We start from the raw sequence: 25564 nt of genomic DNA, 5'->3' as shown, positions 1-25564 counted from the left end.
GGTTGATGGACCAAGGAAGTTCTCCTTTGGATTCCAAGAGATAAAGGAAAGACCAAAGTGATGGCCTAATGGAAAAAAGAGTAAATGACATTAGAAAACATGCAGAACCAATACAGATAAATTTTGTTGCAGTGCGTAATGTATGGAGAAGCCTGGAAAAGGTGATTATCAAGCAGTTATTGTCAGCTGGCTGGTAATGATGATTCGAACATATCTGATATGGGTACAAGGCATTTAAACTTAAATAACAGTTTGGAAGGCTGTAGTAACAATCTAAAAAATTTGGCTGTTATCTGTGGGTGTTTACAAGTCTGGCTACAATGTAAAAATGAAACTGCTTTCTTTCCTCCCTACTTTTTTATAGAGTTCCATACCTCAGTCAGTAAAAATGGAACCTTTACGGGATCACTTTGTTGTCTGTCTGTGTGTCTGTTCAACTATTAAAAACCCTTTTTTGCAGGAACAGGTATCTATATCAAATTGAACTTTCCCATGCATTACGGTCTACAGTCCCTTGGTGGTGTAAAAAAATTGAAGCTTCTAAGTCAGTGCACTCAGAAGATATGGTCATTTATGTCATGTATTTTGATACTTGCAAACTCGCTCATGAAAATCTATAGGCTACTTCCTATTGACCTAGAATCATGATATTTAGCAAGAAGCAAGGTTTCATAGTATGAGCAAAGGAAAAAATCCGAAAATAGTTAATTTGTGACTATATAACACAATTTTTTCTGCCCTTAAGTTAAGACCCATCTTGCCTATGTTGGCACTGATAACAGGCGAAAATCATTGATATTCTTAATTGCTGGGGTGGATGAGCAATCTTTACACATAGTTAAATTTGTATGGAAACCCCAGTGCTCGAGTTCTACTTGCACTTACCCAGATTCTTGTACCGTGTTTCACAATTACCTCTTTCAATATGAAATGAACAACAATTCAGCTCTTTCTCATTGATAAGTGCTGTACTAAAAAATAGTTACTGCATACATTATGAATTTTTAAATACTTTAAGAAAATAGGTGCTACAGTTTTGAATTACTATATTGGAACAATGTTAGTGTTATAAGATAGTCATTTTATTGGTGATATTCATCAACTTTTGGGGATTAAAGTATGATTCCACTCTCTTAATCATCATCAGACAAAATCAGTTTCTTGTCAGATCAAATATCTTCGTACGTTCGCAAGTATTATATGAAATAATGTGTTTTGAGATTGGAAGTTCCATTTAGATGTTTATAGTAATGAATGAATATATGCTGTCTGTGCTGGAATTGAAACAGATTCTTATTATGCTTGTTTGTAATAGGAAGCAGCATTAGAGAGGCTGTATCGGTGGGCACAGAACAATTGTCGAAGTATCGAGTCTCCAGAAACCAGTCTTTTGCTAATGCAGGCAATGACACGTTTGCAAGACAGACCTGTTTTATTCAAGTAAGTGTTTTAGTCTAAATTAAAACTGTTACGCCATTATTATAGTTTTGAGCTTAAAAAATTACTTCCATTTTTAATTAAGTGATAGGCTTTGGTAACTACAGCTTACAGACTAATGTAGTAAATGAAAAGAAGTATTACATGAGAAGGATAGAGTTCAGTATGCCTGAAGAATGCCATTGAAAATAAGGGTTAAGAGGTAGCATACACACCTTCACTGGCATGAAAAGCTGTGACAGTGTGAGAAAAGGTGAATATGTTGAACAGCAGTGTCTTCATAGGTCTTCACATATAGGATTTACATCATAGTAATTTGATATACTGTTAAAACAGCAATCACCATTGCTAATCATTCAGAGCTATTTGATCTTTACTACCACTGTTATCATTTCCATTGCTCACACTAACAGACACGCTTCATCTCTACATCTCTTCAGTTTAATGTGCTTTCTAACTCCAGTGTCATTCATTTGTATACTGAATACTACTATTGTTGGTAAATGTTTGAGGCAACAGTTAATATTGCAGTGTTATTGAATAGGAAAATGTTCTTTGAAACTTCTTTCCTTTCGTTATTTATGTATCTCATAATGACAGGAATTAGAATTTTGAAACCTACAGCACTTTCTATTAAAATTGTCTTGTAATATTGCAGTATTGTGAAAAGGAAAGTTGCTACTCACCATACAGCCCTCCCCCCCCCCCCACACACACACACATTGAGAGTCCTTTTCTCCCTCTCTCTCCCTCCCACTCTCTCCCTCCCTCCCTCTCCCTCCCTCCCCCTCCTTCCCCCTCCCTTGCCCTCCCTCCCTCCACCTCCCTCCTCCCTCCCTCCCCCCTCTCTCCCTCCCTCCCTCTCTCCCTCCCACCCTCCCTCCCTCCCACCCTCTCCCTCCCTCTCGCCCTCTCCTTCCCTCCCACCCTCTCCTTCCCTCCCACCCTCTCCTTCCCTCCCACCCTCTCCTTCCCTCCCACCCTCTCCTTCCCTCCCACCCTCTCCTTCCCTCCCACCCTCTCCCTCCCTATCTCCCTCCCCCTCCCTATCTCCCTCCCCCTCCCTATCTCCCTCCCCCTCCCTATCTCCCTCCCCCTCCCTATCTCCCTCCCCCTCCCTATCTCCCTCTCCCTCCCCCTCCCTATCTCCCTCCCCCTCCCTATCTCCCTCCCCCTCCCTATCTCCCTCCCCCTCCCTATCTCCCTCCCCCTCCCTATCTCCCTCCCCCTCCCTATCTCCCTCCCCCTCCCTATCTCCCTCCCCCTCCCTATCTCCCTCCCCCTCCCTATCTCCCTCCCTCTCCCTCTCTCCCTCCCCCTGCCTATCTCCCTCCCCCCCTCTCTCCCTCCCCCCCTCTCTCCCTCCCCCCTCTCTCCCCCTCCCTATCTCACTCCCCCTCCCTATCTCCCTCCCCCTCCCTATCTCCCTCCCCCTCCCTATCTCCCTCCCCCTCCCTATCTCCCTCCCCCTCCCTCTCTCCCTCCCCCTGCCTATCTCCCTCCCTCTCTCCCTCCCCCCCTCTCTCCCTCCCCCTCCCTCTCACCCTCCCCCTCCCTCTCCCTCACACTCCCTCTCTCCCTCCGCCTCTCTCCCTCCCCCTCCCTCTCTCCCTCCCCCTGCCTCTCTCCCTCCCCCTCCCTCTCTCCCTCCCCCTGCCTCTCTCCCTCCCCCTGCCTCTCTCCCTCCCCCTGCCTCTCTCCCTCCCCCTGCCTCTCTCCCTCCCCCTGCCTCTCTCCCTCCCCCTGCCTCTCTCCCTCCCCCTGCCTCTCTCCCTCCCCCTGCCTATCCCTCTCCCCCTCCCTATCTCCCTCCCTCTCTCCCTCACCCTCCCTCACTCTCTCCCTCACCCTCCCTCTCTCCCTCCCTCTCCCTCCCTCTCCCTCCCCCTCACTCTCTCCCTCCCCCTCCCTCCCTTCACTCTCTCCCTCCCTCTCCCTCCCTCTCCCTCCCCCTCACTCTCTCCCTCCCCCTCCCTCCCTTCACTCTCTCCCTCCCCCTCACTCTCTCCCTCTCCCTCACTCTCTCCCTCCCCCTCACTCTCTCCCTCCCCCTCCCTCTCTCCCTCTCCATCCCTCTCTCCCTCCCTACCCTCCCTCTCTCCCCCTCCCTCCCTCCCTCTCTCTCCCTCCCTCCCGCCCTCTCTCTCCCTCCCTCCCGCCCTCTCTCTCCCTCCCTCCCGCCCTCTCTCTCCCTCCCTCCCGCCCTCTCTCTCCCTCCCTCCCTCCCTCCCGCTCACTCGCTCCCTCACTCGTTCGCTCCCTCCCTACCTCCCTCCCTACCTCCCTCCCTACCTCCCTCCCTCCCTACCTCCCTCCCTACCTCCCTCCCTCCCTACCTCCCTCCCTACCTCCCTCCCTCCCTACCTCCCTCTCTCCCTACCTCCCTCCCGCTCCCTCCCTCCCTCCCGCTCCCTCCCCCTCCCTCCCTCCCTCCCTCCCTCCCGCTCCCTCCCCCTCCCTCCCTCCCTCCCGCTCCCTCCCCCTCCCTCCCTCCCTCCCTCCCTCTCGCTCCCTCCCTCCCTCCCTCCCTCCCTCCCTCCCTCCCTCCCTCCCTCCCTCCCTCCCTCCCTCCCTCCCTCCCTCTCGCTCCCTCCCTCCCTCTCGCTCCCTCCCTCCCTCTCGCTCCCTCCCTCCCTCTCGCTCCCTCCCTCCCTCTCGCTCCCTCCCTCCCTCCCTCTCGCTCCCTCCCTCTCGCTCCCTCCCTCCCTCCCTCTCGCTCCCTCCCTCCCTCCCTCTCGCTCCCTCCCTCCCTCTCGCTCCCTCCCTCCCTCCCTCTCGCTCCCTCCCTCCCTCTCGCTCCCTCCCTCCTTCCCTCCCTCTCGCTCCCTCCCTCCCTCCCTCTCGCTCCCTCCCTCCCTCCCTCTCGCTCCCTCCCTCCCTCCCTCTCGCTCCCTCCCTCCCTCCCTCCCTCTCGCTCCCTCCCTCCCTCCCTCTCGCTCCCTCCCTCCCTCCCTCCCTCTTTCCCTCCCGCTCGCTCCCTCTTTCCCTCCCGCTCGCTCCCTCCCTCCCTCCCGCTCGCTCGCTCCCTCCCTCCCTCCCTCCCTCCCTCCCTCGCTCCCTCGCTCCCTCCCTCCCTCCCTCGCTCCCTCGCTCCCTCCCTCCCACTCGCTCGCTCCCTCCCTCTCTCCCGCTCGCTCGCTCTCTCCCTCCCTCCCCCTCCCCCCCCCCCCCCATCTGCAACTCAGCATCTGCGCTATATGATGAGTAGCTACTTTCCTTTTCATAATATTTTTACATTCCATCCTGGATTTTCCATTGTTTTATTTGATGTCGATAGTATTGAGAGGATGTAGGCTGTTCTGTAATTCTTTTGTTTGTACCAGTGTTCTGTGTATAAAGCTGCAGAGTTCATTAAATATATGCTGAATGAAAAAGATTGTTTTAATCAGAAGTTCTGTAAATTGAATTTGTAATTTGCAGATACATTATTGATGAGTACTGTACAGCTCGTCGATCAGTGTTAGTCCGCTCCTTTCTTGATGCTCTTACGCAAGGAGGTCCAGGAGGAACTCCAAAACCAATAGAAATGCATGCACATGATCCACGCCGATATGTAGGTGACATGCTTGCATGGCTGCATCAAATGATACCATCAGAGAAGGAGAATATACTATCCCTGCTTAGAGGTTGTGACAAGATAGGTATGAATAGGTTCTACTATTGTAATCTTAGCTTTGATTTAAATTTGTTATGTATTACTGTATACTATGGATAACTATACAACAGTTCATGGTTTCTTCAGAAATATATCATGGTTCAGCTACTTACTGCACCTTGTTGTGCCTATCTTTGGACAGTGGTGAACAAAGTGTTGAACGTACGTTAGATGCACAGTTTATCTTGTTTGTGGTGTTCTTCTGTATACCTGACATTGCATTTAACTTTTACTTTGTATTCATCAAGACCTTAAGCTCAAATTTGTTGTATATTGTTTGGAACATTACCCGTCCTTAGTTCATTAATATTAATTACTTTATCATCATCATTGAAGTTTGCCCCCGGTAGCTGAGTGGTCAGCGCAACAGAATGGTAATCCTAAGGGCCTGGATTTGTTTTCCGGTTGGGTCAGAGATTTTCTCTGCTGAGGGACTGGGTGTTGTGTTGTCCCAATCATCATCGTTTCATCCCCATCGACGCGCAAGTCGCCAAAGTGACTTCAAATCTAAAGACTTGCACCCGGCGAATGGTCTACCCGACGGGAGGCCCTAGTCAAATGACATTTACATTTATCATCATTGAGCTTTTGTTATGAAGGTCAATCTAAGGAACGACTCTTAGGATTTTGATCTGGTTTTTAAAATAGATAGATTCCTTAACAAGAAAGGTTTGTTTATGTAAAGCAAAAATATTTCGTGCAAATTGGTTGAATTATGATTCTTATAGTCTGTATGTGAAGGTTAATCTCAGGAACTACTATATGGATTTTGATATTGTTTTCACGAATGGGTATGAACACATGAAATATTTTAAAATATTATACATGTTGTTGTCTTCAGTCCTGAGACTGGTTTGATGCAGTTCTTGATGCTACTCTATCCTGTGCAAGCTTCATCATCTCCCAGTACTTACTGCAACCTACATCCTTCTGAATCTGCTTAGTGTATTCGTCTCTTGGTCTCCGTCTACGATTTTTACCCTCCACGCTGCCCTCCAATGCTAAATTGGTGATCCCTTGATGCCTCCGAATATGCCCTACCAACCGATCCCTTCTTCTGGTCAAGTTGTGCCACAAATTTCTCTTCTCCCCAATTTTATTCAGTACCTCCTCATTAGTTATGTGATCTACCCATCTAATCTTCAGCATTCTTCTGTAGCACCACATTTCGAAAGCTTCTATTCTCTTCTTGTCCAAACTAGTTATCGTCCATATTTCACTTCCATACATGGCTACACTCCATACAAATACTTTCAGAAACGTCTTCCTGACACTTAAATCTATACTCGATGTTAACAAATTTCTCTTCTTCAGAAACTTTTTCCTTGCTATTGCCAGTCTACATTTTATATCCTCTGTACTTTGACCATCATCAGTTATTTTGCTCCCCAAGTAGCAAAACTCATTTACTACTTTAAGTGTCTCATTTCCTAATGTGATTCCCTCAGCATCACCCGACTTAATTCGACTACATTCCAGTATCCTCGTTTTGCTCTTGTTGATGTTCATCTTATATCCTCCTTTCAAGACACTGTCCATTCCGTTCAACTGCTCTTCCAAGTCCTTTGCTGTCTCTGACAGAACTACAATGTCATCGGCGAACCTCAACGTTTTTATTTCTTCTCCATGGACTTTAATACCTACTCTGAATTTTTCTTTTGTTTCCTTTACTGCTTGCTCAGTATACAGATTGAATAACATCGGGGATAGGCTACAACCCTGTCTCACTCCCTTCCCAACCACTGCTTCCCTTTCATGCCCCTAGACTCTTATAACTGCCATCTGGTTTCTGTACAAATTGTAAATAGTCTTTCGCTCCCTGTATTTTACCCCTGCCACCTTTAGAATTTGAAAGAGAGTATTCCAGTCAACATTGTCAAAAGCTTTCTCTAAGTCTACAAATGCTAGAAATGTATGTTTGCCTTTCCTTAATCTATTTTTTAAGATAAGTCATAGGGTCAGTATTGCCTCACGTGTTCCAATGTTTCTGCAGAATCCAAACTGATCTTCGCCAAGGTTGGCTTCTACCAGTTTTTCCGTTTGTTTGTAAAGAATTCGCGTTAGTATTTTGCAGCTGTGACTTATTAAACTGATAGTTCGGTAATTTTTACATGTGTCAACACCTGCTTTCTTTGGGATTGGAATTATTATATTCTTCTTGAAGTCTGAGGGTATTTCGCCTGACTCGTACATCTTGCTCACCAGATGGTAGAGTTTTGTCAGGAATGGCTCTCCCAAGGCCATCAGTAGTTCTAATGGAATGTTGTCTACTCCCGGGGCCTTGTTTCAACTCAGGTCTTTCAGTGCTCTGTCAAACTCTTCACGCAGTATCGTATCTCCCATTTCATCTTCATCTACATCCTCTTCCATTTCCATAATATTGTCCTCAAGCACATCGCCCTTGTATAGACCCTCTATATACTCCTTCCACCTTTCTGCTTTCTGTTATACATATGATCTGAGTTTTCTCAGAGTTTCTTCCTAGGTTCATTCGTAACTTTTTTAAATTGTGTATAAATTAGCAGTAGGGATTTACTTTAAAATTTTTAGTTTCATTTAATGAACACAGTTCATTAGTGTATTGCTTTTGTTTCCATTTCAGATGTGATGGAACATGTACAGCTGGCACTTGCAAATATAACAGAAGGTGTATGCCACCCTCTTAGAGTTCGTATAGAACAGATTTTAGCAACGGACTCAAAGGCAACTGTTTTGTATGCTGTCTATTGCTTAATCTGTTTCTACCACCATATAATTGAGCAGGTAAGAAAATAGTTCAATATTCGTGCAACTAACTAAAGATATAGCCATTTAAAATTTTTATTTTGAATAGAGCTTATCTGATTATGGAAATTACCCATTGGACTGATGAAAATCTGAAATTTTGCATGTATTGTGGGAGTATGTGCTTTTGTGTGGGCACCATGTTTAACACAAAAAATGTGACAATATGTCAAGAAAACTAGTAAATTTTGAGAGAAAATTTCTGATCAGTACTTGCCTGTAGGGGCATTTAGAAGTAAAAATGATGACACGGTCCTGCCTTTCGAAATTATTAGTTCCTTCTGAGGTAGGAGACAAAAGTAGGTGTGGAAGTTTAAAAAGAAAGGATAAGTCACTCAGACTCCAGAATAAAAGGGCCCCTGCTGTAGTAAGGACAAGGGAGACAAAGATGATCTGCAGTTGTGCAGCAGTCATTGTCATAATGTTTTAGTGTGCAGTGCACTGAGCCATTGTTGATGAGTTGGATGTTGAGATGGCACAACTAGCATTATTGTAGAAGACCATGCTATTTTTACAATAACAAATGAGGAAAATAGATAATGCCTTGCCACAAGAGATGAGATCAGAGTCTCAAAGGCCTCACAAAGAATGGAGTAAAAAAAAAAAAAAAAAAAAGTGAGAAGAGATTTTTAAATTGGATTCTCGAGTGCTAAAAGTCAGTATTGAGCTTCTGGAGTTAGAGAACACCAGAGTGACTCAAAAATACACTGCACCCATGCCCTTGTACTTAGCTTCATAAAAACAAGCTGATTGTAGGAGACAAGAATATCAACACACTTGTAGCTATCTTGCATGACACTACATGCGCGAAATTAATCAGTCACACCACTGCACTACAATAACTTTATCTCTCTTCAGTAATTTACAACTGTCAAAGCTGAACAAAAAAATAATTGGCCGACAGAACAGAGACCACTCAAGATGAAGCAGCTGGGACATATATGTGAATAATTGGGGTGAAAGCAATGGAAAGCAAATGGAAGAGGAAAGAGATAGGAAGAAAATAATGACTTCAAGCTGCACAGGGCATTGCGGCAATGCAACAACAAGACAAAAACTTTGTGCTGGACTGAGACTAGAAACGAGATGCTCTGCTACCTTAACCGCCTTGGCCATCGGGACACATTTTCCATTAGTTACCAACTTCCTGCTCTCTGTACCACCACAACCCCCACACATTAATCTCCTACTCGCAGATTTCTAATTCCAGTAATAGCTCAGACATTGCTTGTGCATCTGTACTGAAACTTTTTCCTCAAACAGCTGTCACGCCCATAGAATTAAACAAACAAAAATCACTTTGCAGGTTACTTTTCTGCTGCGAATTTCCACTCAGACCCTGTGCAGTAGAACAGAGCTTCAGCAGTGTGCAGGCATTTGAAACACTCATTGTCCTGCTCTGGTGTAAATTGCTGGAGTCTTCGGTGTCACCTCTTGGCTTGTCTGGAGCGGTTGTAGATGCATTACCTCTGTGTGCTCCTTGTCTTATGAAACCTGTTTGGACATAGTAGATGCTAGTTTTTTATGGTTCTTTTGAACTATTTCATTGTCTGATGCTTCCTGTTACATTGTATGCACATAGTGTGTTCTTCCTGTCGTTAACTCTTTGTATGGCTGTTGCAGAGGGAGGCGTACCACATCGGTCCTTAGTACTACATGTGAGCATGTTCACAAGTCCTTGTGTATGAAAATCTGGTTATCCTTGTGCTGTAATATTAGATTTGCGCATAAGTTTTTAATTTAGCATTCCATTTTCTGAAGCAAATGTGGTAGTTTTGCAGCGTCTGGTCCGGGCCATGTGAAAGAAAACTATGACGGGAGGCATAAAGCCTCTCCATACATCATCACCACTGTGGAAGTACTGATGTCTGACTTGCACACTGTTTGGATGCCCAACTAAACCAGTGGCTGCATAGAGGTTTTCTGTTTTGCTGTTTTCATTTCTACTAAAAGCGAAAGTAATCAATTTGCAGCCCAAATATATGGTGAACAGTTTGGCTTCACGTACGGTTAAAAGTTCATAAATAGCTAGAAGCTTGTGGTCATACGTTCTCCATATGACCTGCGTCTCTGTGACCTTGCTTGAGGAAAACCCAAATGGTTGCTCTTTTGCACCAGCCGATGGAATGCAGCTGCAGTTGCTTGTTGGTTGGCATCTACCACCAGTTGGAGCGTTGCATCATGAATGGGATTGGCCACAATAACTGCTTTTTGTGCGCCGGACTTTGCCTGTTCACAAGGTCATTGCATTTCTGATGTCCATACCAACAGTTGTCTTGCCTGCTAGCACAGTCATCAGTAGTGCTAGCACCTTGGCTATTCCCAGTAGGTGTCAACAATAGAAGTTGAGGACCCCAGGAATCCTCTCAATTGATGATAATCCATTGGTTGAGATATGTTCTTTACGACATTGATATTGCCTATTAGATGTCACATGCTGGCCAGTGACACTGGTGGCCTGGGAACATCACTTTTTTTGCCAAAAATTACATTTTGCCTTGTTGATTACTATGCCATATTTGCCTATCTGGTCAGATACCACCTTGAGATGTTCCTCAAGTACCATCAGGTTAGTGAAGAATACCATTATATCTTTGAGGTACACAAAACAAGAAGCTAGCCTTTAGAAGACATCATGTATGAAATGCTGCCATGTTTGTGCTGCTGTTTTCAACATAACAGCATTTGTAACTGTTCAGATGACCCAAATGGAATTGTTACAGTGGTCTTTGGCACATCTTCTTCTGCCTCAGGAATTTTATTGCAAAACTTTTAGCAATCTATGACACTAAAAATCATGGCTTCTGCTAGCACACTGGTGAAATCTCTAACATTCAACACTGAATACCTGTCTGGAATTGCATATGCATTCAAATTGTTGTAATCCACGCAGATCCTCCAGATGCATCCTTTTTTGTGACAAGATGCAGTGATGACACCCACTGGCTGATAACCTGTGCACAATCCCTGGTTGCATCTTATTCTGAAATCTCCTCTTTGCTATGGCAAAATGGTCATGTGCTAACCTTTGTGGCCACTGTGAAACCAGTTCTCAGTACAGTCCTAATGTGGTAGACTGTTTTTTTCCCTGCACTCTTACTTCGACTCTAACTACTTTGGTCCTCCGCCTGTTTATCCACACTGCAGCTTGGTCTCATGGTGCTCACAGTGCTCTGTCCTAATGAACCTGTCTTGACCCCTCTATCCATCATAATGTGCCCTCCACTGAAGTCCGTCTTGAGCTGCTGGTGACTGTCGAAATCTGCACCTAATATGTGTTCCACCACATCCACTAGCACAAACTTCCACTGGCACTTTCTACTAAACCTGAAATCCACTTCTTTCTCGCACTCTCTATAAGTTGCTATGGATGAACTGTTGGCCACCTTGAGATGGACAAGACTAGTTGGTGTTTTGCTCATTTCATGAGTGGCCAGTGGGACAGTGCTAACATCCCGCCCAGTGTCGACCAGAAAGCAACAACCTGTCCTACTATCTCTCATGTACAACCTCCATGACCATGTTAACAAATTGGATAGGTTTCTCACTTGTGTGGCAGCTGTAGCATCCTCGATTCTCTCTTTGTGTTACTCCTATTTGCTCCTTTGAGCCACCTCACCTATTGTTGGCCACATGCCATTTAGATAAGTACACGGGGACTCACATCTTGTGGCCCATTCGCCAAAACATAGGTGGTGACAATCAACTGATTCTTGTTGCTTCTTTTGAATAATGTTATCTCTGTTCTTAACATCCTGCTTGGGTGTAGCCTCCTTATCCCACACCATCATTGTTCTTTCTTTATGTAGTGCATCTACCTGCTCTTTCAGACTGCGTAATTGCTTGATGATGTCTGTTTTTTTGTTCTTAATTGATTGCTGCAGTCTGTTGGGCATTGCCTTCCCTGGTCATTTTCATCACACTCAATGTGGTCGCTAAGTCCAGCACTGCATACACCTTGTGTGTGAATAGGATTCTGATTTTCCTTTCCCTTTTATATATATATATACCTAAAAACAAAGATGATGTGACTTACCAAATGAAAGTGCTGGCAGGTCGACAGACACACAAACGTGTATGTTTGTGTTCGTTTGTGTGTCTGTCGACCTGCCAGCACTTTCATTTGGTAAGTCACATCATATATATATATATATATATATATATATACCTAAAAACAAAGATGAATATAATAGAGGGAAACATTCCACGTGGGAAAAATATATTTAAAAAGAAAGATGATGAGACTTACCCAACAAAAGCGCTGGCAGGTCGATAGACACACAAATAAACACAAACATACACACGAAACTCAAGCTTTCGCAACAAACTGTTGCCTCATCAGGAAAGAGGGAAGGAGAGGGAAAGACGAAAGGATATGGGTTTTAAGGGAGAGGGTAAGGAGTCATTCCAATCCCGGGAGCGGAAAGACTTACCTTAGGGGGAAAAAAGGACAGGTATACACTCGCACACACACACATATCCATCCATACATACAAGACACAAGCAGACATGTCTGCTTGTGTCTTGTATGTATGGATGGATATGTGTGTGTGTGCGAGTGTATACCTGTCCTTTTTTCCCCCTAAGGTAAGTCTTTCCGCTCCCGGGATTGGAATGACTCCTTACCCTCTCCCTTAAAACCCATATCCTTTCGTCTTTCCCTCTCCTTCCCTCTTTCCTGATGAGGCAACAGTTTGTTGCGAAAGCTTGAGTTTTGTGTGTATGTTTGTGTTTATTTGTGTGTCTATCGACCTGCCAGCGCTTTTGTTGGGTAAGTCTCATCATCTTTCTTTTTAAATATAAAAACAAAGATGATGTGACTTACCAAATGAAAGTGCTGGCAGGTCGACAGACACACAAACGAACACAAACATACACACAAAATTCAAGCTTTCGCAACAAACTGTTGCCTCATCAGGAAAGAGGGAAGGAGAGGGAAAGACGAAAGGATGTGGGTTTTAAGGGAGAGGGTAAGGAGTCATTCCAGTCCCGGGAGCGGAAAGACTTACCTTAGGGGGAAAAAAGGACGGGTATACACTCGCACACACACACACATCCATCCACACATATACAGACACAAGCAGACATATTTAAAGACTTTAAATATCATCTTTGTTTTTAAGTATATTTTTCCTTTGTGGAATGTTTCCTTCTATTATATATATATATATATAAAACAAAGATGATGTGACTTACCAAATGAAAGTGCTGGCAGGTCGACAGACACACAGACGAACACAAACATACACACAAAATTCAAGCTTTCGCAACAAACTGTTGCCTCATCAGCACTGGCAGGTCGACAGACTTCTATTATAACCATATATATATATATGATGAGACTTACCAAACAAAAGCGCTGGCAGGTCGATAGACACACAAACATACACACAAAATTCTAGCTTTCGCAACCAACGGTTGCCTCGTCAGGAAAGAGGGAAGGAGAGGGAAAGACAAAAGGATTTGGGTTTTAAGGGAGAGGGTAAGGAGTCATTCCAATTCCGGGAGCGGAAAGACTTACCTTAGGGGGAAAAAAGGACAGGTATACACTCGCACACACACACATATCCATCCGCATGTACACAGGGGGTCTGTGTACATGGGTTTTAAGGGAGAGGGTAAGGAGTCATTCCAATCCCAGGAGCTGAAAGACTTACCTTAGGGGGAAAAAAGGACAGGTATACACTTCCACACACACACATATCCATCCACACATACACAGACACAAGCAGACATTTGTAAAGGCAAAGAAGGCAAGAAATCGAATTGTCACTTGCACTCAGCATAACATAATACTTGCAAATATATCATGACTCAAAAATCGGATTGGAAATCTTGTTTATAAAAATGGGTCATTTTACCAAAAGTCAGTAAGTTTTGGCTATACCACAACACACATGAGCAGAACTGTTAAAAAATAATGTACTTGTACATGAGACCATTTCTGCCACATAGTTCTTTCTAGTTGATTCTGCATTACATTTCCGCAATTTTTATGAGAATATCGGTTTCTCTCAGACTTAATGCTTCAAATAACACTATAAGTAAAACAGTTAAAGAAGGAATCCTAAATGTTTCTTCCTTTTACTAAACAAGTGGTTCCAGAGACAGCCTGAAATACTGGATGCTGAGGTTGTGCAGTGTGTTCTTGCCAGTCACCTGTATTAATTGGTGTAACACTACAGTTATACATGTTGCTGCAATACTTGTTGCTTGCTGCAGCTAGTCGTTTAATGAAAACTCATGAAACAAATTGGACCATTCTTATGTGTTTATTTTGTGTATTCTATGTCTAGATTTGTAACAAAGATGAAAATTAAAGTGGAAATTGTTACTATATTCATTACTTGAAACACTTTCTGGCTCATAGTTACTTCAATAGCAGAATCATTTTCTCAAAATAAAATGTCCAAAACTTCACTTTCTTGAAAGCTTCTAATCATCATTTTTACTTAACAAGCTCTTGGAGAATTAATGAGGTTGTAGTGCATACCAATTAAAAATGTGGTCAGAGATTCTACATCTACATCTATACTCTGCAATCTGCTGTGAGGTGCATGGCAGATGGTATGTCCCACTATACCAGTTTTTCGAGTTTCTTCCCTTTCCATTCATGTATGGAGCACAGAAAGTTGAATGCCTCTTGGGTACAATAATTATTCGAATCTTATCTTTGTTATCCCTATGTGACTGATACATAGGGGATTGTAGTATATTCCTAGAGTCATCATTTAAAAGTGGTTCTCAAAACTTTGTTAATAGACTTCCTCGGGATAGTTTACGTCTATCATCAAGAGTCTGCCAGGTCAGTTCCTTAATTATCTCTGTGACATTCTCCCATGTACCAAACAAACCTGTGGCCATTCGTGTTGCACTTCTCTGTACGCAATCAATATCTCCTGTTAGTCCTATGTGGTAAGAGTCCCATACACTTGAGCAATATTCTAGAACCCGTCACAGGAGTGATTTGTAAACTATCTCCTTTGTAAACTGTTTGCACTTTCCCAATATTGTACCAATAAGCTGAAGTCTTCCACCTGCTTTCTCCATGACTAAGCTTCAGTGATCATTCCATTTCTTATCCCTACAAAAAGTTACACCCAGATGTTTGTATGAAGTGGCCAGTTCTAACAGTGACTCATTGTTATTATGGTTGTAGGATATTACCCTTTTTTTTTGTGGAGTACACAATTTTACATTTCTTAACATTTAAAGCAAGTTTACAATTTTGCACCACTTTGAAATCTTATCAAGATATGACTGTATATTTATGCAGCTTCTTTCAGATAGTGCTTCATTATAGATAACTGTATCATCTGCAAAAAGTCTGAGGTTAGTATTAATATTGTCTGCAAGGTCATTAATACACAAATGAACAGCAAGAATCCCAACAAACTTCCCTGGAGCACACCTGAAGTTACTCTATATCTGATAATGACTCTCCATCCAAGACAACATGCTGCATCATCTCTACCAAAATGTCCTCAATCCAGTCACAAATTTCACTTGATACCCCATATGATTGTACTTTTGACAATAAGTGTAGATGTGGTACTGAGTCAAATGCTTTCTATAAATCAAGAAATATGGCATCTACCTGCCTGCCTTGTTTCAAAGCTTTCAGTATCTCATGTGAGAAAAGTGCAAGCTGGGTTTCACATGATCAATGTTTTTGGAAACCATGCTGACATTGAGGAGTCATTCTGTTCAAGATACCTCATTATTTTTGAGCTAAGAATGTGTTCTAAGATTCCACAACAAATCAGTGTCAAAGATATTGGATGGTAGTTTTGTGGATCCCTTATACTATGCTTCTTGTAGACAGGTGTGACCTGTGCTTTTTTCCAAGAACTGGCAGGGTTTTTGGTTCGAGGGATCTTCGATTGAGTGTAATTGGAAGAGGGGCTAACTGAGCTGCAAATTCAGTGTAGAATCTGACAGGTATTCTGTTGGACCCTGGAGCTTTGTTCAGTTTTAACCATTTCAGCTGTTTCTCAACACCACCGACACTAGTACTTATTTCATTCATCTTTTCAGTGGTACGAGGTTTAAACTGGTGCAATTCTCCTGGATTTTCCATTGTAAAGGAACATTTAAAAAGAGTTAAGCATTTCGGCTTTTGCTTTGCTACCCTTGATTTCAGTTCCTGTCTTATTCACTATGGATTGGACACTAACCTGGGTGCCACTAACAGCCTTTACATACAACCAGCATTTCTTTGGGTTTTGTGAAATATCATTTGACAGTATTCTGCTATGGCAGTCATTGAAGGCATCATGCATCACTCTCTTGATAGCCAGATGTATTTCATTTAGCATCTCGCTATCTATCAAAGTTCATCCCCACAATTCACTTAGCACTTCAGTAGCCTCAGAGAAGTTAGAAATTCAAATAAACTGACCTGTAATGGAGAGTAAAAAAGGTGTAAAGTAACTTGGTAACTTAGCAGTTGACACTTATGGTTTGGTTGGTGAAAATTGTACATTCCTGTGTAATGATACAGCCAAGAGTGTCTGATAGACTCTGAATGCTGCACATAAAAGGTGATGGTGAACAGTGGAAGGTAGTGGGTAGATGAGTGAAAATATTATTTACTGTGTTACCATCCCTATCTGTACTCTTCCAGTTGGCTGTTCCAGAAAGCACACTGATAAATTTTAATTGTGATGTCCTCTGTTCCAAACATTCCGGCACAGGCATAATAAATTAACATGTCCCTACTAGTTGACCGTATTCAACTCATCAGCTTCCATTTGGGAATAAGTGCACTAATTGTAGTTGTACTGTTGTAACTGCTTGTTAATTTGAAGTTATTTTGTGTATGGCTGATCTCTCATTTTACCAGTGTTATTTATTCTAAAGTATGGAGCTGTGAAGTAAATATATACACCAAATTAATGCAGCTTTTGATAACAACAACAACAACAACAACACTGACAGTGCAATGACAAAAGTCAGAATCCGTGACTACCATTGATAATTTTTTCTCAAATACTTTATTCCCTACTTTTAACTTATTAGAAATATGAAGAATCCAAGCTATTGGTGTTTTGTCCTCTGACTATTGTCACTCTTAGATATCAAGCAAATGTATATGTTTTGGGAATCAATACATAATTTGTAGCAATCAGAACTACTATTGAACATGACAATAAGGCAATTTCAGTTACTTCAAACAGTTAATACCTCTGTGTGTGACTTGAGTTTTCAAGCATACTGTGGTATAATGACTGTACTGCTTGAGCAGATGTTTTGTCCCAGCAGTGTAACCCCAGAGCTTCGTTTTCCCAGCACAAACCCCCTCCTAACACAGACACATACACCCCATCCACCTCAACCCATGTTAGCACCAACAAAAGTTCACAGGTAGTATCCATCTCCTTTTGCTTTTTAGTAAAAGCACTACTAGTAACAGTAATGGCTTGTGCCTTGCAATTAAATTTTGGGTCTTTAGTTTAGTGACAGATCCACCATATTGGGGACAGTTTTGTGAAAAACATTTATGAAGGAATTGATGCTTTCTTTGAAGTGGAATGGCTTGCAATTAAATATCTGGCATTTAAAAAGCAATAGTATTGATCTCTTATAAACAACTTGGTTTGAACTTCACTCTGAAAACTGTTATTGTCTGGTGGCTCTGAAACTGAGTTTTATTTTAGTACAAACTACTGTTAGGGAAACTCATCCAGAGATTAAAATACCTATATTATTTTTTGTTTCAGGTTGTCCAAAAGTGTACACTTGAGAGAACATTGAAAGAGCTGCAGGAGCAGAGCCAGCAGGTGTTTCTAAGAACATTACAGAATAACGTTCAGAGCCATGTGAGGGAGGGTGTGGAGAGCCCACCATCTGATTTAACACCTAGCCCCGGAGTAAAGCAGATACTTGGTTTACTGAAGGAAGTTCTCTCTGTGGCAAGTGTTACAGAGACTGAAGAACGTCAACAAGACATGGCCAAAGTATGTGAAATGTGTCTGTGATACTGTGCCATATCAGTTCTTTGTGTTATTAATTTCCTTTAAAATGACAATGAATAGTGCTAGAATGATTATGACTGTATTATACAGAACAACGGGGTTTTCATTTGTTTCTCAACTGATTCTGATTAATTGAGAGTAGAATTACCAGATGTGCATTTGCATTCTCCATTTATGACATCACATTATTTTTGACAAGTCTTTATTCTTTCCTTCAAGATTTCTGTCATATATTTATTAGTTAATATTGACAATGGAATAACAGTGACAACTTTAATCGGAGTAGATTGTTACCATATGCAGGATGCATTGAGCAAATGATAGGTTACATTTAAAAGTAGTCTGTTTGATACTGGTCAACTTTTGGACAGTCCTCCACACAATCAGCAACAATTAAACTATTTTTAAGTTTTAGGTTAATGTACTTAGAAGCAAATACACTATGTGATCAAAAGTATCCGGACACCGCTAAAATAATACGTTTTTCATATTAGATGCATTGTGCTGCCACCTACTGCCAGGTAAACCATATCAGTGACCTCAGTAGACATTAGACATAGTAAGAGAGCAGAATGGGCCACTCCACGGAACTCGCTGACTTCGAATTTGGTCAGGTGATAGGGTATCACTTGTGTCATACGTCTGTACATGAGATTTCCACACTCCTAAACATACCTAGGTTCACTGTTTCTGACGTGATAGTGCAGTGGAAATGTTGATGGGACACATTCAGCACAAAAGCATACAGCCCAACCTCAAATGTTGACTGACAGAGACTGCACCAGTTTACGAGGGTCGTAATGTGTAATAGGCAGACATTTATCCAGACCATCACACAAGAATTCCGAACAGCATCATGATCCACTGCAAGTACTATGACGGTTAGGCAGGAGGTGAAAAAACTTGGATTTCATGCTTGAGTGGCTGCTCATAAGCCACACATCACGCCAGTAAATGCCAAATGATGCCTAGCTTGGTGTAAGGAGTGTAAACATTGGAAGATTGAACAGTGGAAAAATGTCGTGTGGAGTGACGAATCATGGTACACGATATGACAATGTGGTGGCAGGGTTTGGGTGTGGCGAATGTCCGCTGAACGTCATCTGCAAGCATGTGTAGTGCCAAAAGTAAAATTCGGAGGCGGTGGTGTTATGGTGTGGTCATATTTTTCACGAAGGGGGTTTGCATCCCTTGTTGTTTTGCATGGCCCTATCATAGCAAAGGCCTACATTGATGTTTTAAGCACTTTCTTGCTTCCCACTGTTGAAGAGCAGTTCTAGGATGTCGATTTCATCTTTCAACACAATCGAGCACCTGTTCATAATGTACGGCCTGTGGTAGAGTGGTTACACAACAATAATATCCCTGTAATGGCCTGGCCTGTGCAGAGTGCTGACCTGAATCCTATAGAACACCTTTGGGATGTTTTGAAATACTGACTTTGTGCCAGGCCTCACCAACTGACATCGATACCTGTCTTCAGTGCAGCACTCTGTGAAGAATGGGCTGCCATTCCCCAAGAAACCTTCCAGCACCTGATTGAGCGTATGCCTGCGAGAGTGGAAGATGTCGTCAAGGCTAAGGGTGGACTAACACCATATTGAATTCTAGCATTGCCGATGGAGGTCACAACAAACTTGTAAGTCATTTTCAGCCAGGTGTCTGGATACTTTTGACCACATAGTGTAACTAACAAAAACATTCATATTCACATACACTCCTGGAAAATGGAAAACAAATCCATTGATGCAAGTGAATAATACCCGCCGTACTTGCACTGGACACTACGAGAGAGCAGTGCATGGGATGATCAAATACGCAGCACTGCAGACACAGCAGGAACCACATTATATGTCATCGAATGTTGCTAACTGCGCTGCAGTTGTTCTCTGCCAAAGCCAGTGGCATCCAGTTTGCTCTGGCATACAGAGCTCTGTCTGTGTCTGCAGCATTGTTAGCATGCTGCGACAGCATCTACATGAACCGTGTGTGCAGTTGATGGAGTTTGAGCGAGAGCATATAGTGAGCCTGCGGAAGGCTGGGTGGACATACTACAGAATTGCGAAACACGTGGGGCACGAGTTCTCCATTAGTCAGCAGAAGGTGCACATGCTTGTCAACCTGGCTCCAGACGGCAGCAACGTACAGATGCATGCCAAGACCATCACGTCCTACAAAGTACCATACTGGACAGCACCATAACTTCGCAAAACTTAGGGATATTGTTGCTCCAGGTGTATCAGCGAGAACCGTTCAAAACTGTCTTCATGAAGCAGGGCTACGGTCCCATGTGCCGTTAGGGTGTCTTCTGCTCACACTGCAACATTGTTCATCCTGTCTCCAGTGGTGTCACAATAGGCGTAATGGAAGGATGAATGGAGACGTGTCGTCTTCAGTGATGAGTCACTTCTGCCTTGGGACCAATGATGATTGTATGCATGTGTAGTGTCGTGCAGGTGAGTGCCAGTGTCAGGAGTGTATACAACAGAGGCACAAAGGACCAGGATCCGACATAATGGTGTGGAGAGCAATATGCTACGCTGCCCGTACTCCTCTGGTGATTGTCGAGGGAACATTGAAAAGTGCACAGTACATTCAAACCATCATCCAACCCATCATGTACACTGTTCATGGACCAGCAAGATGATGTACTTTTACAATAGGACAATGCAGTTCACGTGTATCCTGTGCCAACTAGCATGCTCTTGAAAGTGTACGTCAACTATCCTGGCCAGCACGATCCCTTGGTCCGTCCCCCATTGAGCATGTTTGGGACCGGATGAAATATCATCTTGTGCAGTCTGCACGTCCGGCACAAACTCTGGCCCAACTGAGGCACCAAGTGGAAATTGCATGGCAGGCCATTCCACAAGACTACATTCAGCAGCTCCACGATCGCCTCGATGGGAGAATTGCAGCCTGCACTGCTGCAGAAAGAGGGTGTACATAGTACTAGCAGTGACATTGTGCACACTCTGTTGACTGTACTTACGTGCATATGGCTCTGTCTGTGTGGTTGTTGTATACATCATTAAGAATGTGTCACTAAAATTTCTCCCTGTTGGGATGACAAATTCATGGTGTTCATTTTTCATTTTCCAGGAGTGTACATTGCTACATGTTCTCAGATGGCTACATTGTCCCAGCACAGCAGCCTGAGTAGGCTGCAGGAATGTGTCATATGGAGTGGATGAAAGGAACAAGTTGGAGGGGTCTAACAGCTGAAAGGTTGGGGTACCAAGGGAGTGGGCTATGAATGTGGCACTGACTAGCCTACCCTAGTGCAGGCATGGGAAGTTGGTTGTGACACAGGAAGTGGAGGACTAAGCTGAGAAAATGGCTGGCACGAGGAGGGGGCACATAACAGAAGAAAAGGCAGATCATAGGAAGAATACTGAGTGTGTATATAAATGGAGAGAAGTAGGAAGCAAAACATGGGTTGATATGGATGGCACTAGTTAAAACTGGAGTCAGGTGAACTGGGGATCAAAGGATGTGGTTTAAGGATGTGTGTTGTCTGTTCTTTCGGAACTGTCCAGAAGAACAGACACCACTCAGAATCTGCAGCTGTGAAAAATTGTATGTAAATTGAAAGGGACCACTGCTGTTAGCTGCAGTGGGACATTATGCGGAATTAGCAGTGCTGAGCGAAAATCTGTACCGGACCAGGATTCGAACCCGGGATGTCCTGCTTACTACGCAGGTGTTTAGCCACTGTGCCAGATGGGATACAGCATTGTTGCAACTGCACTTGCTATCTTGACACGCCTCAAAGCCGATCCACATTCCCGCTGAGCGCTACATTCCACAATCCCTGTCCAGTAACTCGCTGTTCTCTATTCTTAAATTCCCACAGGAGGTTGGACGTAATTGTGCATCGGTACTGAAGACAGTGGATCCATATCCCAACTAGGTATATCAGTTATATGAATGTGTGGTATCTGTACTTTAGGACATGTCCAAAAGAACAGACACCACACATTCATATAGCTGATATGCCTAGCTGGGCAATGGATCAACGTTCTCTTCAGTGCAGATGCACAAATACATCTGACCTCCTGATGGACTCTCAAAGTAGTGAAAGGTAAATTAATTTGCAGGGTCTACAGATAAGTGGTACTCAGTGGGAATGTGGATTGGTTGTGAGGCATGCTGAGATAGTCCACGCAGTTGCTGTGTCCTGGATAGTGCTGTATCCTGGATAGTGCAGTGGTTAACACACCTGCCTAGTAAGTAGAAGATTTCGGGTTCGAATCCCAATCCGGTAGACATTTTCCCTTGTTGCCGCTGATTCCACATAATTTCCCCCTGCAGCTGACAGCAGTGATTCACTTAAATTTACATATAATACAGATAAGTTGGTATAAGGGGAGAGTACAGAGATGGCAGGTATTATGAAGCAGCCATCGAAGTTCACCATGTTGTGCTCAGCTGCAAGTTATGCCATTCTGGTCAATATTTCTCTTGCCTATAGTTAGACAGTGGCCCTTAATTCGGGTGGACAACTTCTTAGTGGTCTTCCCTGCATAGAAAGTAACATATAAGTCACAACAGAGTTTAAGCAGTAGAAAGTCTAGTATGGAATAACAACAATACAGAAAGGATAGATTGCTGGTCACCAAAATTGGTTGTTGAGATGAAGATAGGTACAGTGAAAAAGAATGCTAGAAATATTTCACCTTTTGAACAAAATCTTTCTTCAGAAGTAGAAAACTCAGACACAGGCACACTTCACACACATGGCCGCTGTCACTGGGCACTAAGCCCCAACTGCAACAGCATCTGAAGTGACCAGCACTCTAGCTGAGGTGGATAGTGGGGTAAGGAAGAGGCACAAGATGAGGAGGGGCAGGGATAACAGGAGTAAGATGCAAGTGCTGCCTGTAGGAGCATGCAGGGACATTGTAGGAGCGAGATACGGCTGCTAGGTGCAGCATCAGAAGATTGTGCTGGAGGGGGGAGGGGGACAGGGATAGGAGAGAAGTTGAGAGGGGAAAAGGAGTATGTAGATGTATTGGTGGGATGAAGGCTTATGTAGTACTGGAGTGGGAGCAGGTAAGGGGAAGGGGATAAGGAGGTGGTGTACAGCAGGGACTCGTGAAGTATGAGGCGGGCCGGGGGAGGGGGGGGGGGCTGTTCGGAAGCAAAAGATGTGCAATAGGCAGAGTTGCCAGAAGCACATTGTCAGACAGCATGTTCAGCAACTGGGTGGTTCAACTGTCTGGGGCACAGTTTGACAGTAGTCACTTATGTGGACAAACAGCTTGTTGGTTTTCGTGCCCAGGTACAATGTGACACCGTGGTTGCAACTAAGTTGGTAGATCGCGTGGCTGCTTATAGAGGTGACCCTGCTCAAAATAAGAAATGTCTGACAGGACTCTGGAGTAGATAGTAGTGGGAGGACATATGGAACAGGTCTTGCATCTAGGTCTCTTGTGGGGGTATGAGCCATGAGGCAGGTGGTTGGGAAAATGGATGGAATAGATATGGACAAGGATATTGCATGATTGGGTGGCAGCAGAATACAACTGAGGGAGGGGTCGGGAGAATAGTATGGAGGATACTTCTGATTTCAGGGCACAATGAGTGGTAGTCAAAATCCTGGCAGAGAATGTGACTCAGTTGTCCACCTCAGAGATGGCTACATCAGTACCTCCATCCATGTCAAACCTACTAACCACCAGTAATACCTCCACTTTGACAGCTGCCACCCGTTTCATACCAAGAAGTCCCTTCTGTACAGCCTAGCCACCCGTGGTCATTGCGATTATCCTGCCATCCTTGTACAAAAACAAATCTCCCGTGCCTTATCTTTCCAGTCTCTCACCACCTCCCAAAGTCCCTCAGTCCGGCCACAGAGGAGCATTCCCCTCGTAACTCAGTACCATACAGGACTGGAGCAATTGAATTACATTCTCCGCCAGGGTTTCGATTACCTCTCGTCATGCCCTGAAATGAGAAATGTGCTACCCACTATCCTTCTTACCTCTCCTACCGTGGTATTCCGCCATCCACCAAACCTACACAAAATACTTGTCCATCCTTACACAACCCCTGCTCCCAATTCCTTACTTCATGGCTCATACCCCTGTAATAGACCTAGATGCAAGACCTGTCCCATACATCCTCCTACCACCACCTACTCGAGTCCGGTCACTAACATCACCTATCCCATCAAAGGCAGGGCTACTTGTGAAACAGTCATGTGATTTACAAGCCAAGCTGCAACCACTGTGCTACATTCTATGTAGGCATGACAACCAACAAGCTGTCTGTCCGCATGAACAGCCACCGAAGTGCACGCGCACATTCTCACACACACACACACACACACACACACACACACACACACACACGACGTAGAACAGCTGTTTAGTGGAGAGCCAGTATAAGAAACCTTGTCCTTAGGTCATCGCTTTGTAACGTAACACACTTTATAATTTGTGTCAGATCTCGGAATAATATTGAACAACGATTATTGATTGCAAAATTATTACTGAATGTATTAAACACCTTGCTTGTGTTTCATTTTGATAAATGTATTGTTAAACGTTAAACCGTTTTCAGCGAAAAAGTGCTTCATTGTCAGATGTAGCAACTTTTGAAACAGACGATAGTTTCCTATCCCGCTGCATTCTTTACCTGTTTTCATATGCACTGCTGTGAAAATAAAATTACATAAAAAATATTTAATAACAAAGAATCAGTCCCAAGATGCTGGAATTGTTAGATTCCGATACTAGTAGATTCCTAGAGAATCGGTGATTCTTGAAATTGTTGAATCAGAATCGGAACATGACCCATCCCTAATTAAAATCTTTATGGATAAACCTTTTTACTCTAATTTTTTGCAGTAGTACAGTATAAATAAAAATACTACCTACACACTAGCTATTTCATATAAAATATATTTCAAAAATAACTTTTAAACTTGGATGTTGTTTTCTTTTTTTAGTATGTACTACCCCAAGAATTGACATCATTAAAGATGTAAAAAGCTACATTTACAGACCAGTTTATTTCCTTAGTAAGTCTCCCCTAAACCTCAAGCATCTTTTTCAAATCTGTTACCCAACTACCGGAAAAGCAGTGTTGCAAAACATATTTTCCAATACAAAATATCCGCTTAATTTCTTTTTATAAGCATGGCTTATCAATTAATCTTTGAAATTCATAGATGCCTGGTCAGTTATTAATTATGGGCATTTGCCGAGGCATGTATCCTGGGCATTTGTCGCAACTTAAGTGCCCAGTCATTTTACACCACTAGTGAGGATAAGTTGGGCATAATGACCAGAAAGGAGATTGTAGGTTTGGAGTCAGTCAGGCATTGGGAAAGTTAGTGTTGAATAGTAAAAGGGCCAGATAGGTGACCATGGCCATACCTCAAATTGATTTGTGTATCTTGCTGTCAAAGTAGTAGTATGGTAGGATATAGTGGGTTAGCAGTATAATGAATGAGGAGGTGGGTTTGGTGATGGTAGGTTGTTGAGAAAGGGTAGTGTTTGACAGTGACGAGCATGGGAGCTTGGTGTATAATAAGGTGGTGGCGGCAATAGTGGCCTCCATAATGGGGTAGGGATGATTGAGAAGTGATGGGGAAAGGAATTTGTGCACTTTATGTGGAAAGATAGGCTGGGGGCCGTGGATTGAAGGTGTTATTCAACAAGGACAGAGATTCTTTCCATGGAATCACAGTAACTAGCTACAG

The 25564-nt window shown here is 43.4% G+C and overlaps 1 protein-coding gene across 4 annotated transcripts in view; it reads left to right on the top strand.

Annotated features, from left to right (window-relative positions):
- LOC126187477 (conserved oligomeric Golgi complex subunit 6) overlaps window positions 1-25564 on the top strand; it is a 124549-nt gene that overhangs the window by 49892 nt on the left and 49093 nt on the right. For all 4 annotated transcript variants that reach the window (XM_049928579.1, XM_049928582.1, XM_049928581.1 and 1 more), the window contains exons 4-7: window positions 1316-1440; window positions 4858-5078; window positions 7695-7855; window positions 17599-17835. In XM_049928579.1, coding sequence (XP_049784536.1) covers window positions 1316-1440; window positions 4858-5078; window positions 7695-7855; window positions 17599-17835 — 744 coding nt within the window. The remainder of the gene's footprint in view (window positions 1-1315; window positions 1441-4857; window positions 5079-7694; window positions 7856-17598; window positions 17836-25564) is intronic.

This window comes from Schistocerca cancellata, chromosome 5, assembly GCF_023864275.1.
Source record: "Schistocerca cancellata isolate TAMUIC-IGC-003103 chromosome 5, iqSchCanc2.1, whole genome shotgun sequence".
NCBI classification, from domain to species: domain Eukaryota; kingdom Metazoa; phylum Arthropoda; class Insecta; order Orthoptera; family Acrididae; genus Schistocerca; species Schistocerca cancellata.
Note: the sequence above shows the minus strand (reverse complement) of the source record. Positions and strands in the feature narration are given on the sequence as shown.